This window comes from Mirounga leonina, unplaced genomic scaffold (genome assembly GCF_011800145.1).
Source record: "Mirounga leonina isolate KUSES-001 unplaced genomic scaffold, KU_Mleo_1.0 Mir_165, whole genome shotgun sequence".
In the NCBI taxonomy this organism is placed as follows: Eukaryota; Metazoa; Chordata; class Mammalia; order Carnivora; family Phocidae; genus Mirounga; species Mirounga leonina.
This window is the reverse complement of record NW_023270415.1, coordinates 19,525,308-19,541,838: the sequence shown is the minus strand read 5'-3', so window position 1 is coordinate 19,541,838 and position 16,531 is coordinate 19,525,308. Positions and strand designations below refer to the sequence as shown.

The 16,531-nt window shown below is 38.2% G+C and overlaps 1 protein-coding gene across 8 annotated transcripts in view; it reads right to left on the bottom strand.

The window, feature by feature from the left end:
• The window catches only part of PREX2 (phosphatidylinositol-3,4,5-trisphosphate dependent Rac exchange factor 2), a 285,788-nt gene that overhangs the window by 31,454 nt on the left and 237,803 nt on the right, over window positions 1–16,531 (bottom strand). For 6 of the 8 annotated variants that reach the window (XM_035011286.1, XM_035011287.1, XM_035011290.1 and 3 more), the window contains 2 exons: window positions 6,252–6,318; window positions 5,814–6,004 (listed from right to left, as the gene is read on the bottom strand). In XM_035011286.1, the coding sequence (XP_034867177.1) occupies window positions 5,814–6,004; window positions 6,252–6,318 (258 nt within the window). Of the gene's footprint in view, window positions 1–5,813; window positions 6,005–6,251; window positions 6,319–11,562; window positions 11,840–16,531 lie in introns of those variants that run through there. The other 2 variants (XR_004680417.1, XM_035011291.1) reach the window with 2 other exon arrangements.

Here is a 16,531-nt window from a genome sequence, read left to right as displayed (position 1 = left end):
CTGAGATCATGAGCTAGCAGAAATGTTTCTTTCTGGAGATTTAAAATTCAAGTATTTCCACTCATCTTGTTATTGAATCTCTCAAGTCATTTTTGAACAAAAGATAAATGGGTATATTTGAAACCTACACTTGCTTATTATGGTATTTTTTTTTTCTGTCCCATAGCTAGAATCTAAGGTACAGATGGAAATCCCCAGAGTAAATCTACTCATCTTACTTGATGTTTTCACCCCATAATGGATAAAGATGCAGCTTTATCATCTGCCCTATTAGGACTTTGATTACCTAAGTCAGGTTACCTTGAGTGCCCCACTTTTATAAGATTCTGCATTCCTTAAGTTAAGCCTATTTGTCAATTTGTCCTTTGATGTCATGGTTACGACAGAATAAAATATTGCTAAGAAAGTCCTTCAAAGTTCAAACAAAAGTGGTTTCTAAAATTGCTAATCGATAGTTAACCTGAAAAAGTTTTTTTTTTTTAAATTGTTTACATGTTCATCTTCATCTGAAATAAAAACTGTTCAATGAACCACACTAGTAATACAGATTCCTCTTCAGTTGTTTTTATATTTTAATTCCTGGATTTCATTTTCCTAACAAATGCTTATAATCATACTTCGGGTCCTATATTATGGTCACAGGATGGATTATATAAGTGCCTGTCAGGGAAGGGGAAGAGAGGGAAGAGAGGGCTGACTCAAGATTCAAGCACCATTGGTAATACTGTCAAATGTGAAAATATGTCTCAATTTCCACATAACCAATGAAGGAATGCATCTTGGGAATAGACCCCTCTTAAGTTAGAAGCTTCACATATATGCGGCCTTTGAGTTCCTAAAACTTTATATATGTTAAAACTAATTTCTACAATGTATTAAAAAAAAAGAAGTCTGACACCATAATACAGCAATGGTAGCTAGTTTGATGTTTATCAATATGTTTTTAAATAATGAGAACAGGTAGGCCTTGCCACAGACTGTTTCCTTCTCACACCTGGGCAGGGTTCTCATCAGAAGACAAGACACCGACTAATGCTAGGTGCTGGTGAATCCCGGATTCAGTGAACCCTGCCTGGCTACTGCTCACAACCCCCACTGGAGGAGTGAACGGGAGGTATGTTACTTATAAACGCAGGCCATTGTTTCCTGGAAGAGATTTTATCCTCACAACAAAGCATGAAGATGAAACGTAATTTATGTGTGTAGATCTCCAAGGTTTGGGTTCAAAGCCATCACAGGGCGAGTTAAGACACGAGGCCTGTGTGTGCATCACGCACCTTCCTGTGAGGCCGTACCAAGGTTCTGACATCGCTGAAAACCAATTATTAAAAGATACTGAGAGTATGTGGACAAAAACTCTTTGGAACAAGTCCTTAGAGGCAAAACCTGTGATCCCAGATTTACTGCCCTCACTAGAAATTTCTTTCACATATCCTTTCAGGTAGCCTCTGGAAAATTCCACCCACTTGTTCCTACTGGCGAAGGAAGCAGAAGCTAATGTAGTGGGAAGAAAATGACATCTTTGTTTTTGGACACAGAAAGACTCATGATTCAGGTTTTATAACATTTGCAGTATACTGATTTATACTGGTTAAAGAAAAACAGTTGGCTATTAAGCTGGGGTGGGAATAAAGAACTACAACAAAATGAAATACCACATTGAATGGAAGGATGCTGCAGTCTGAAATAAAACGGAAATTTAGAATCCCTGTTTGTATGCTTTTGGATTGCCTGCAACAAATAGCTGGCAGGAGTACAAGAGAGAACTTGAAAAGCCACGGGCCGATTCACTACTTTAAAAATGTTCAATTTGGCAAGAACCAATTCTGTCTATAAAGCAGGTATATAGAGAGTCTATGGCATAAATCTTTGTCGAAAAGGAAATGCAAAAAAACTATTCAATTCCGATACTTGTATTTGTTTATCAAAGAAGTATAAACTAAAGCACTAGTGACATATCATTGTACATCTAGGAGAGAAGCACAATAGATAAATGGATTCAAATAGCCTCTGCAGACCAAGAAAAGATGAAAGTGCTACACAACTATGTAACCTTCTGGTTGTGTTGTATGTGAGGAGGAGCCTTTGGAGAACCTGAACAATATATATTATTGACCACAGAGGTTTAAATTCCTTGACACAGTAATTCTACCTGGAGGATACTTTTGTTTTTCTTTTAACTTAATGGAAAATAAAATTGAAATCTGAACAGCCACATAATGAAACCAGCCTCTCTGCAGGCATTATGGGCGATGGACCAGGAAGATAAACCACTGAAGTGATCATTTAGTAAACTATGGCATAGCAACCGGTTGGATTAACTCTGTAGCAAATAAAAGTGATAATGAGAAAGTCTTTGTGTACATCTGGAAAATAAAGATAGAGTTGTTATGAGCATAAAGCAGATTGCTGAACTATATTTACTAATAAAACTATGTTCAATTGTGCGTTGTTTGATGGAAGTTGCAAGAGATGACACAAAATGAACATGAAAGAAGGCATGTCAGGATAGGAAATTATAAAACGTTCCATTTGTTAAACTACCTCTAAGATCAAGTTTATATTGTTTAAAAGGCAAAAACCTGTTTTTAAGAAGAGACTGTCCTATTCTTGCACCATCCAATAGCAATGAAGATAACTGACATAAGTGAATAGTTAAGAGAGTGTGGGCAGGGAAATTCATCAGCAGAATTGTAATACACACAAAGGATCTCCCTAGGGAAAAGAATTTAATAAAAACAAAGTCAGGCTAAATGTTATGAGAAGATTTTAATAATTCACCCTGAATTCTATTCCTGCTAATCTCGCATTCACTGTTGTATGTAGCTCTGCCATCTAATTCAGGTTGGCATTAAAACATCTAGACATTAATGCTAATTAAATCTGCCTTTTCATTCTGAAAAACCACATTCTTCTCTTTAATATCAAACATATGCAGAATCAGTCAATACTCTAAAAATATTTTATATTCTCTTGTTATTTTGCAAATAAAATCAGAAAAGGCAGGAAACTGACTAATGTGGATCCCATATTACTGACCATTTCTCATCTTGATTTTAAAAGTAAATGGTAAAAATAGTTTGTGCAATATTTATTCTGATTCACATTGTGAACTTCTCCCCTTTGTCAGAACCTGAAGGTAAGCCTCCATGTTTAATGTTGAGTCCAGGTGTGGATCTACTTGGGTTTCTCTCTAGCTGTCTGAATTATAATTACGAAGAATTATTTTAAGAACAGTCTTTATGTAAGATTTCTAAATCCAATATAAATTAGCACATTTTATTGTCATGAAAAATGTAAACATAGCCTTCACTGAGAGATTAAAAGATAATGTTAAACTCCCGTTTTATTCTGCGTAATAGAAAAATAAATCTGTACCATTTTCAAATAGTATTAACTTTAAATTCAGCATTTGCCATGGAGTATTTGTGCCTATACCTCAGTAAATGTCTCTGAAATGAACTAACTAAAGCTACATTTATTTTAAATAGTAGAAATGGAAAAAGTCAAACTACTTTGAAATTTCAATGTTACTTGCAGTCCTAACACACCATTCAACGAATATGGTAATTATAAAACAGCTGCGAGACATCAATCTATTTCTCCCAGGTAACATTAGTCAGATTCTAAAATTGCTCATGGGCTAGCAGAGAGACTAATTGAGACAACCTGGTCGTGGTTCTAGGATTAAATGCAGATTTAACTGCATTAACTTCCAGTAAATTAATGTGGAGGTAAGAGGGTATGCTTTTAGTTTCAAAGTCCGGAAGTGTCCCCTTTGTGATTACAGCGTATCCAGTCCTCAGACAACTATGATCTTGCACCGGGGTAAGATAAGAACACCAATAATCAAGGAAATGACACTTGGTGAGGCCACAATGGCCTCGATGCAGTTCCTTGAGCTCCCACGTGAGCTCCCACATTTGCACTGCTGCTCCCTAGGATCGAATGCTCTTTCTCTGAGATATTTGCATAAATCACTCCTTCATTTCATACAAGTCTCTGATGAAATCCCTTGCTGGATGGTGCTACCCCTTCTTCCCATCCTGTCACCTTCGACCCCCCTGACTTCTGTTCTTTTTTCTATTTATTCCATCTACCACATTACATATGTATTTGTTTACACTATCATCTGTTACCCCCAATACGATGCACACTATTTGAGAAGAGGGACTTTAATTTTTCAATGCTGTATCTCCAGCAACTAGAGCAGGGCTGGCACATAATTGGTGCTCAATGCATATTTACGGAGTGAATGAATAATGAATACATAAATGAGTGAATGAATAAGTGGGAACAGAAGGAGTGAACATGAGTTGATCAGAAGGGAGAGATCACTTCTCTGCTAGTAAACAAATTATGAAATAATATTTTATTCATTTGGTTGCAGATATTTTCAATTAAGCTTATTACAGCTTGCAATAGAGCACAGAGTACACAGCCATTAAAATAAAGGAGAAAATTTTGTATATTTTGTCAACCACAAAACATAATGCTCCTTTCAGAGAAATAAGGTCTTGCCATACTTCGTAAGCAAGAACACACTGTGTAGGACTTGAAAACTAGAATTCGGGCATACCAAATTGAAATGGAATTTTACAGATGAGAACCTGCTGCCTTGGATCATTTTTCTCCCACTTTTTACCTCTTCACCCTGACTCATCAAAATCCAGTTCAAACATCACCTTCTTTAGGGAAAGGTCTACCCATCTCAGAGATCTGTTTTCCTTCTGAATCTTGGTTTTTGGCTGTAACTTTCTGAGATCATTTACATTTTCTTGCAGTGGAGGTCTGTTTGTTCTTATTCTGTTGTCTCATTATGTCTTCTTATTTTTTGTTACCTGTTGTTCATGCTGTCATGCTGTATTTATGCCTCTAACATGAGCACCACTGCTTTATGATGTTACACGGCCAACAGTCAAACTGTCGTCCTTTGCATAGGTCAAGTACCAAGTAAATCTTGACTAAATAATACCACCATCCGCAAAATCTAACTGGCCCAGTTCCAAGAAGAGACTATGATGGGTGACAGGACACTATTTGCCTACTCAGATCACAATGAGGACCAAATTCTGTTTTATTATTTTTATTACATGGTTTCACTTCCTTGTGAAAATGGTGAGGTGGCAGAGGAGGAGCATGTGGTTATGGGGAAGGACTTGACATGGGGTCCTCCACCCCCATTTTGCAGCTGATGCAACCGTATGAGTTCACAAGCCTACCTTGGGTGTCCCAGACTGAGCACAACTGCCTAAGACAAACCACCTGCACTGGACCCATCTAAGATTTCCCCTTCCATTTTCAAGAACGTATATTGTGTGGGCTCCTGGACTCAATTTTGCCAAAAGTAGAAAGACAGTAGCAACCCCAAGGCAGCGCCTACCTCACAACCAATGGATATAGAAACCCAAACCACCGAAGGTGGAATGTCCACCAAGTGCAGTGAAAAAAGTTTTGTTTAGCTCCTTGACAGCTCCTACCAGACAAGTTCCTACAGTGAATAAAATCGATGTACAAGTTTGTGCCTAAAGTACAAATCTTGTAATATAAATGGAAGGGTGATAAGATTCTGGGCAGATAAGCTACAGTGATTTAAATGTGGGATGGCATTCATTTGTATGAACAAATAGCCACCGAACATAAAACTAAAGCCAGGAAACACCGTGTCACCATGATCTGATTCCCCAAAGCTTATTCCGAATACATTCGAGTCCTCTGAATGCTTCTGGTTACCATTTCCTGTAACCACAATGTAAGGAAGAACCTCCAGATGAAAGTGGGCACAAGAGAGGCGGGCAGGGCAGGCCACATACCTGTGCACGCCGCTGTTGCACATGATGATGTGGCAGGCTCCCAGCCGGTTGCACAGCTCCGAGGACACGGACAGCAGCCCCACCCCGGAGGCGCTGCAGGCTGTGTTTGCGCAGGCAGCCGTGCGCTTGGATCTGATAAACGAGGCTACCAGCCGATAAAGTTCATCCAAAGCATTGAGAGGCCTCATGAGCTGCAGAAAAAAGTGATGAACGTAATGTCCAACACGTTTAGTCGGAAGAAATGCTTTTAGATGGCATACAATTCACTGCTGTTATAATGTTTAATGAAGAGTGTAAAATATTTTCATTGTGGAGGTAATGGAATCGGAGACTACAGATATTTGTAATTACACATTGTCTGAGTACAGCAGCAGAAAAAGTAAATAAGGGAGGTCTGTAAAGGGCAAAGCATCAATAAATGCAATCATCTCTTTTTACCTTATCTACATAGGCAGCTTTGGATGTGGAGTTTGGTGGTGAATTTGACTTGTCCAAGTAGAAGGCCCTGTAAGAATCCAAGGAATAAGTGATCATTTATTGTTAGAAAAATTAAAATGCATGAAGACATGCACGTTTCGCTGACTTCCTTTTGAAGACAAATGAATAAACAAGTTGGACACTTGGATGGGTGGGAGTGCAAAAAAAAGTCAATAGTCTTCCATTAAGAAAAAATGACTAATGAGGCACTGGGTGGCTCAGTCAGCTGAGTGTCTGGCTCGATTTCAGCTCAGGTCATGATCTCAGGGTTGTGAGATGGAGCCCCGGCTTCTAGCTCTGCACTCAGCAGGGAGTCTGCTTGAGATTCTCTCTCTCTCTCCCTCTCTCTCTGCCCCTAACCCCCACCCCTGCACACACACACACTCTCTCAAATAAATCTTTAAAATTTTTTTTTAAAAATGACTAAAGCTACCACCAGCTCCATTATACACTGTGTGGCCTCAGAGACATTACTTAATTTGTGTATGCCTCAATTTCCTCTTTCGTAATTTGGGGATAACATTAGCTTCTACTTCACAAGCCTGCTAAGAAGATTAAATGAGTTAATGCAAATAAAACCTTTAGAACACTACATAGCACAGAGTGGGTGCTCATTAATATTTTCCATAATTTATATTATTACAAAAGTTGGAGAAATATATTTTCTTGTGACTACTGGAGAATTATCTAGTTTTCATTTATTGTGCAAGATTATAAAAGTAATACTCAAAAAACTAATTTTAAACAGAGTACTGAGTTGAATTCTTTCATCCACTAAGCTGTGCTCAGACTGGAAGTTACACCCTCTTCAAGGATACACTTGTTCTTTTTGTCACCAGGATGCAGTGTGGCACCAAGTATTTTAACACATGAAGCTGAATCCTAGTGACATGCAATTATCCAAAGAATATTGCTGAGTTTTGCTTAGCTCTTGGCTCAATACTAAACTGAAATTGTAAGGAAATGACCCATGAAGACAGGATACATTTAAGTTATATTTAATCTACTATCTATTTTTGATGAAGTGAAATTATTTTCAAGATGTGAACACTTAATGTCAATGTACCAAGATAAGTTCCGTAATATCAAAATGATTGTCAGACAAGATACTGAAATAAAACTGATTAGACTAGTGTTTCGGAGCATCATTTAGAACCTCAAAGTACCATCAGATTATTATCAAATGCATGAGTAGTAGTGGGCAAAATCAGTGAGACAGAACTTTTTGCCCAGAATCCCGCTCTATGCACACACGTACACTGCTATTCCCATTAGCACTGTACCTAATAATGATGTTTGCTTTTGTCTTTTTCAGATAAAGTAGCATGGCTTAATCAATTTTTACACTTTAAATAAGGAAAACTTGAAGAGTCACTTCCAAAATGAAAATTAGGCTCATTCTTACTGAGAACTAGCTTATTCATCTCTCAAATACAAACTCAACAATATATGTTAAGAAAAAAAAAAAGAAGAAGAAGAAGAAGAAGGTAGCGGGAGGGGAAGAATGAAGCGGGGGAAATCGGAGGGGTAGACGAACCATGAGAGACGATGGACTCTGAAAAACAAACAGGGTTCTAGAGGGGAGGGGGGTGGGAGGATGGGTTGGCCTGGTGATGGGTATTGAGGAGGGCACGTTCTGCATGGAGCACTGGGTGTTGTGCACAAACAATGAATCATGGAACACTTCATCTAAAACTAATGATGTAATGTATGGGGATTAACATAAGAATAAAAAAAATACAAACTCAAACAAAAACAAAAATTTAAAAACAGTTCTGCATCCAAAGTTGGTTATTATTCATTACAAATTTAATGAATTCATTATAATTCATTTTGAACTCCTAAAGATTTCCATGTACCATCCTGGTACAAAGGTGGTGCCTCAAAGCTGGAACCCATAGAGATACCTTGACCAGATGTTCCCATGCCTTTCCTCAAGTGTGCTTGCTAGAAAAATCAATAGGGTAGAAAAGAGAACACAAGTCCATGGAGAATTATTCCCTCAGCCTAAATCCCACAGCTACCTGTTGCTCCTGAGCACATAAAGCTGCCAGGAGCATGAGAACTCCAGTCACCCGAGGCAGTGTTCTGCTCACTGCTCACTCTGGGTTATGGTGGCATAAACCACTCTAAAGTGGAACACCATGAAGTGCCAAGAAAACATAGTTTCAATCAGCTGGTGGAGTCAGTATCTACTAAGAGCACTGGACCAAGAGCAACATCAAAGGTATCTGAGACATTTTTAAATTTTCAAGATTGTCCCCAGTATCAGAAAGACATAACAATAATCTAAGAGGACTGCTGGTATGAGAAGAGGAAATGAGCCAGACTTGTGTGAGGTACAAAAACATGCAATGGGGCTGGAGTTAGAGTTAGGTTAGAATGAATGGGCACCTGAGAGAGGTCAGAGGGGCAGAGTCTGTAGGTAGGGACTTAGAGACCCTGACAAAGACTTTGGGTTTTAACTGGGCTCATTACCAGAAGACTGGCTATTTTATAAACTTCGTTGCTATGCATAAACATTCATGTTCTGAAAGTTCTGAGTGGCTTTCATTTCCATTACACAGGTACATGTGTAGACTACTACTATGAAAATCCAGGTAGGCACCACCATGCTTTAACAGATCCTGCCTGGCACCTGGCACCTCTGCTTCGCCTTTTAAAGAAATGAAACATTACAGATACAGATGAGCCCCTTCTTGCTCACCCTTCTCCACTCCCACTCTTGTTCCAAACTCTGCCTCCCCAAGGTAAATACCACACAGAAGCTGGCATTTACCACTTCCATGCTTTACAAGATCACTCCACACAGTTGGCCCAAGTGGACTGTCAGACTTTGCAAAGAACAGAACAGCTGTGATCATTCTTCCACATCCTTGTTCACATTGATGTTATGAGAATTTCAACCTTTGGTATTTTTATTTTCAATTTGCATATATTTGTTGGCTATATTTCTTCTTCTTTCCTTGCATGTTTGTATTTCTTTCTTTTGTGTCATCTTAACTTTCTTTACGTAGAAATTAGTTATTACTTTTTATAGCAAGAGTTAAATTTGGTGACATTGAGAAGCTGCTGTTCCTCTTAATTCTTTTTTAAATCCACACATTCTTTCCTCAAAATATTCAGTTTTAAAAGTTGGGTATTCTATTACTATGTTTGATCAGCATGTCAGTGGTATATGTCGGCATTAAATTCTAGAATCCAAATTACAGGATATTTTTCCCCCTCAACACTGTTCTTGGTGTCTGCTCTCAATCTAGTTGCCTTTGCTTTGGGACTAGTCTGTATTTTTTCTTCGACGGGTAAGGATTTTCTTTTTACCCTCAATGTTCTGAAGTTTTACTTCAAAGTGTTTAAGCATTGATTTTATTGTTGTTTATCCAGATAGGTTCTCAGAGTGTCCTTTCAACGTGAGGAGTCTTGTCTTCAATTCTAAAATAATCTCAGCTATTATTTCTTCACATAATCTGATGTTTTCTTTCTCTCTCATTCTTTCTTTCCACTCACACACACTTTTAAAATCTTATTTTCCCATGACTGCATTTTAGGTGATTTCCTAAATAATAGTTTCCAAATGAAAAAAAATCTGTCATTGTCAAGTCTAGAGTTTATACTTTCTACTGGGAATTTTATTTCAATGACTGTCTTTAACTTCCAAGATTTCTGCCTATTCTTATTTCATTTCTACCACTAAAAGGTAAACTCCCTATGAGAATGTAAACTGTCTATGTGGATGTAGTTTTTATTTACTTGGGTTCATTCCTACATCTCTGGCATGTAACAGTGTGTGGACCATAGTATAATCTTAATAAATATTTGTAAATAAATAAATAATTATATCACTGACTGGTTTTATTTCAGGATTTTCTACCTTTTTACAGATGGCAATCCTTTGTTTATATTTTGAGCATCCAAAATATGCTCTCCCAGGCTGTTTCAATATTTTAATTTCTTCCAATAAAATTTATTCTCAATGGTCAAATCCACTGGCTCTTTCCTAGTGTAAGGCTTTCTCATGTGCTTTGGAATTTTGCTTTGCAGGTTCATTTGAAGTCAGAAGATTTTTTATTTAGTTTTATTTAGCTTTTTGATACACCTCCAACCCCCATCTCTCATTATCCTTCTCTTACAAATGATTTTGTGCTCATTTGGTGCCCAGAACCACTCATACATAATCAGTTTCATACTGGTAATTCGAGTATTAAATTATGCTGACATCTGGATTATTACCCGTCACATTAGTGAGCCAGTGAGTGACCTGGTTCAATTCCCAGTTTCCTGGAGGTGCTGCTTTCTTCCTGCCATATAAGCCTTTCCTAGCATCAAAAGCTATAGTCTTAAGTAGTGGGTAGCAGGGTTCTCATCCTTGCTCAGAAGCAGATGAGTCCTTCTCTATGTCCTGGCTTCAAACTACAAGGCTGGCTCTGGATCTCCACCTAGTGTAGAACGACTCCAATCTCTTATTCGCCTAGAAGAAATCATACTGGCCCTTCTGTCCACCTCCAGAGGCCTCAGCATAGCTCACAATTCATCACTTGCATTTTCTTTTGATTTGTGGGCCACTGAGATGATAAATCATGAGCTCAGCTGTGACTTTTACATTTTCTGACTTTGTATTTTACCTAGCATTGCTATCTGCTTGGAACGAAGGTGATGCTTCAAAGCCAGGACCCGCAGAGACACCTTGATCAACGTCCTCATGCCTTTCCTCAAGTGTGCTTGGCAGAGAGAGTAAAGCAATGAAAAGAAGTGCGCAAGTTCAGGGACAAATTATTCAGCCTCCCAGGGTCTCAAGTACCTCGTTTTTACAATGTATATTAAAATTGCCTAACGTATATATATAGCATAATGTTGACTATTAATCAAAAAAAGTACTCAGTATTGTGGTAAGCCAAAAGGACGCATTCAGTAGTCAATAGCAATTACTATTCAAGGACACACAGTGGGAGGCATCCCCTGGAGCATTTTTAAGGCATAGCAAGGAATAAAAATAAGACTCAAACTTTCTCCTTTCCCCTAAGGCCACCTACAATATTTTCTGTTACATATAAAAAGTGAAAATTAAAGTAGGTACTTGGAATCTACATAATTCCATGATCAGGGCACAAATAGTGGTTCAGGTCTAAAAGGAAAAGAACCTTTCTTTAGGTTAAAGAAGACTGTTGGGTGGCTCAGTCAGGTAAGCATCTGCCTTCAGCTCAGGTCATGATCCCGGAGTCCCGGGATTGAGCCCCACATTGGGCTCCCTGCTCAATGGGGAGTCTGCTTCTCCCCTCTGCCCCTCACCCCGCTTGTGCTCTCTCTTTCTCTCCAAAAAACAAATAAAATCTTTAAAAAAAAATAAAGAAGACTGTCATGTAAATGGCTTAATCAGGTGCGTTGGTTGTACACACTTCAGCTCTTCTGTACCTTGAATTGTTTGGGAAAGAAAATATCCTGGAGTAGCAGTCCGTAGATCATTTGTATCCCCTACAGAAAGCTTCACTACAGAAACCTCCACTACAGCTGGCCACAATGAACACTCTTCCTACTTTCAGAAACAGACGTTCCTTCAAAAAAAAAAAAAAAAGGTGTCACTCGTTCAGCCAGTTCAGAGCAGGAATATGTGGATTTTAATTCATTTAAAACAATCTGGCAGAGGGGAGCCTGGTTCAGTTGGTTAAGCACCTGACTTCACCTCTGGTCATGATCTCAGAGTCCTGGGATGGAGCCCTGTGTCTGGCTTCCTCTCTCCCCCACCCCAACTTGTGCTCTCTCAAATAAATAAATAAAATCTAAAAAAATAAAAACGGATTTGGCAGAAGTTTTAAAATTTCCAATGGGGTAAAATCCTTGAAGGGAAAAAAAAAACAGATTTTGTGAAGAGAGCCAGTAGAAAAATAACTTTTAAATTTAAAATGTGTAAATGCCCACATCAAGTGAAACCTTATTCAGAAACAATCTAGTCTTTTCCAAATTGCTATACAGCAAAACTAAAATAGAAAAAGCATCTAATGATATAACTGTACCCTTCAAAATACTCTTAGAAGATAAAGGACTCCTGCAAATACAGAATTAAATGTATTTACTGATCCAGACTTGTACAAATAGTTAATATTTGTCAATCCATGATTAAAGAAAGCAAGAAATCATTATAAAATATATCGATGTGCTGGTGAAGTCTGAGAAGATAACCATGGAATACAGTCACTTTGTTACTCTTAAGAAATTTACATAACCAACACATATTTTAATTCAACCAATTATTTGTTAGAATTAAAATTTAGACTTGAGATTGCAACTAGTATTAGGTACTCCCCATCAGACAAAAGTCTGTTCAGCCACCTATTTTACCAACGCTAGGGTTTACAGGTATTCACAGAACTTCAGTATTTTTCAGAATATGACAAACTGTTCACAGGAAATAAATTTCTAATGCACTTCCCTTAATTATGAAAGTCTTACAATGCCCCTTAATCAAAATTTATGAGCAAGTTAATGGCAAAATTGGATTAATGCCCAAACTGACCATAGTTTATTATGCTTCTGAGGTTAGTAAGAATGAAGTCATGGTCCTTTGTCTCATAAAGCAAATCTTATTAAGACCGTTTTGAAAGTGCTGCTACTTTATATAGGCTGGTGAGTAAGTTTCCTTTCATGCTAGCATACATTAGACTTCGTTGTCAACTTTGTGAATTAACTATGCCATATAAAATTGATACATTACGATAATATTTTTTCATTTAGTCCCTGTAGAATAAAATACCAATGAAAGGGGTGATAATGTCGAAAGTTGTAACACTAAGTGGTATAAATATATCCAAATCAAATAACTACAGTGAAACTAATCTTGGGCATTTATCTCATATAATCCAGTAGTGGAGACAGGTACACAGGTATTTATAACGCAAGGTAGAACTAACTGACAGGTAAGTTTAAAGGTGAAAAAAAGTCATTGGGATATACTCACATGAGGGAGAAGCAAGGCCATATAAATAAGAATATGGCATAAGAGTTGGACTTTGACAGATGGATTCTGGACAGGTCAAAATAGGAAAGCAGCGTGTCAAATGCAGGCAACACCACGAACAACAGAACAGATACAGAAGTGGATGGAGCCAATCTGGCTGAAGAGCAGGTTCATGTAAGGGAGGGAGAGAGAATGTTGTGCAAGTAGGCTGGATCCATACTGTGAGGAAATGAAATACCAAGCTAAAGAATTATATAATTCATTTGTTAAACAGTGGAGAGAAGCACTACACAGTAAACACTTAGCTACCAGTAAAAAAGTAAAAATAAATGGAAAGAAACAGATGACACATAAGATATGAAAATTTAGGGAATTCAGAGCTGCAAGAAATCCCAGAAACAAAGAATTATTTGGCATTCAAAATAAGATCATGGTAATGAAAATAGGGAGTTGATGTTTGCCATGAGAGAAAGAAAATGCATTTGGGGAACACTGAGATTAGTTTATGTAGAGTTATGCAGGTTAATTTACTAATTAAAAAATTAGGAAAGTGCTTTCTCAACTGGGTAAAGAATTAGGATCATAGCTCTATAGGGTCTGGCAGGTACTTCAAAGGGTCAGGTTTTCACACAAAGAGAGACAGTGCGACAGCTTGATGTAAAATATTTAAACCTATTAATTTTGTCATAAGGGATACCTAGAGGTTAAATTAGTGACAAAAGTGACATTCTTCTCATCTGGCACTTTCTGACTTTTCTGGGTATGTTGGAGGATATCCAATCCAAGAGAGACTGATTAAGGCGTAAGAGCCACTAGTGCTTTATAAAGAAGGAGGAACAACTATAGTATTCAGCTCAGCTCTCTGCTATACCCTTGTTTTTATCTCCAGATCATTGCCTATGAGATCACTATTTATAATAACTTATGAAAATTTCTTATTGGGCCAGACTCCTCTATACTTCTTGTAACACCATGTCCTATCCCCAAATATTCTAAACTGTATAAGGTAGCTTTTGGATTTTAGCAGTTACTCTGCATTTCAAAAAAAGAACTGTAACGGTGTTTGTTCAATTACGGACATTAGTCATTGGTGTGGTTGGGTATATCATTATTACAATGGCATGGCAGTTGACTATGGCTGTGACTGGGTGTCTGATGAGAATTACTGTTAAGCTGCATTGGCCTACCATAGCACTTAAATTGGAAAAAAATTCTACAGAAAATATTATCGAAAGACACTGATTTCTTGTATACAGGAAAATCACCAGACAGGTTCAACCTGTACCCCTATATGGGTAAAAAAATCCATGATGAGTAAGTAGGTGGGAAAATGTTAATTTGTACCTCTATCCTAGCCCTACCCACCTTCCATGGCCACAAGCATTAGCCCTGACTTTTCCGGAATGTGTTTTACTAAAAGTTACATGAAGAGAAGTCCTGAATAATGAGATAAACTTGGATTTGCTTGGATAAATCTGTCTTCTGGCTTGTCAAAAATGGAGCACACAAGGTTATAGTCCTTATAGAGCTGTCTGTATCAATGAACAACTCCATTTCTACTTGAGTGTTGGGGAAAAAATTCCTGGAAGGCTAACGAAGCAATCTGCGTGACCACATAGGGCAAGACTTTCCCACATAAAAAAAGGATTTCTCTGATGCCCTGGAAACAGAATTATGGTGTCAGAGGTAGTGGGGCTATGCCCTGTTGCTCTTTACTGCTGTTGATACCCTCCTATCACTCTTTTCCTTTGACAACCTTCAATCAGTGACTTCACTGTATTAAAATCCAACTGTCTGCTTTCCAAACCCTCTTAACTGCATTCTGATTTTTGCTCCTCGTTTCATGAGTCTGCGAGGGTGATAGTTCTTTATTTTTTTTTTTTTTAAGATTTATTTATTTGACAGAGAGAGACACAGCGAGAGAGGGAACACAGCAGGGGGAGTAGGAGAGGGAGAAGCAGGCTTCCCGCCGAACAGGGAGCCCGATGCGGGGCTCGATCCTAGGACCCTGGGACCACGGCCTGAGCCGAAGGCAGACGCTTCATGACTGAGCCACCCAGGCGCCCCGTGATATTTCTTTCTCACATCTGCAACATACATAGATCACCACAGACTTAAAATGCTTCCAATAGTGACACCATACTCTGCTACTACAGAGCACAATCTCTGGAAATGGAGAGAAAAAGTCAATCCCCAAAAAAGAAAGCCTTTCCGAGAATAAAGTTTAACTATATTAAAAACAAAACATCTCATTACACCCAGGAAAAACAGTAGAGTCAAGTAATATTTCTATTTTTAAACTAAGTCTATTTAATTTGACAATTATGTCTCAAGAAAGTTTGGCATCTTCATATTAAAGGATAATTTTTAGATTTAAAATCATAAGTCTTTTAAGGTTTAAAGCCATAAAAGGCTCAACTGACATGAGGTTGACAGATCAGCTTCTCCTCCTCCACATCTTTCTCTGTATTCCTTATTTGACTCTAATTGGACTTCAAAATTATCTTTCTAAAGCACAGAGATGAATATTTTATTACCTTGCTAAAGTTACTCAGATTTCCCCAGTACCCAAAGCCTACCATTTGGCCTTCAAGACCTCTCCTCGCAATCTACCCACAGACTTCCTTTCTTATCTCTCATCTCCCTCTTTGCTCTGCTATGTTCATGCTGGATTCCCCCAGCACAACATCCACCTACAGGAAAACTGCCACACCTTTTCTCATATTATACTATCTGCCTGGAATTCCCTCTCACCTCCTCTGCTTGGCAATATTCTGTTGATCCTCCAAAACCCTGCTCAAATATGACATCTTCTTGAGAACTTCCCAACCGAAACAAATTTATCCCACTATACGACACCGGGTTGCACTCCTTCTGTCACCTTTGCTAAACTGCATGCTCTCAGGGGACAGAGAACCATTTTTTTAAAAAATTTGTCACCCTGGGGTGACTGGGTGGCTCAGTCGGTTAAGCGTCTGACTTTGGCCCAGGTCATAATCTTGGGGTCCTGGGATCAAGTCCCCCATCCACCTCCCCACTTAGCAGGGAATCTGCTTGACCCTCTCCCTCTGCCCCTGCCCCCTGCTTCTGCTCTCTCTCTCTCTCAAATAAATAAATAAATAAATAAATAAATAAATAAATAAATAAAAATAAATATCTTTAAAAAAATTTGTAATACCATAACCAAAGATAGTGCCTGACACACACACAAAATTTGTATTCCCGTAACCAAAGACAGTGCATCTAATACTTGGTATAGTATTGAACTAAATTGAATTCTATTTCATCAGAG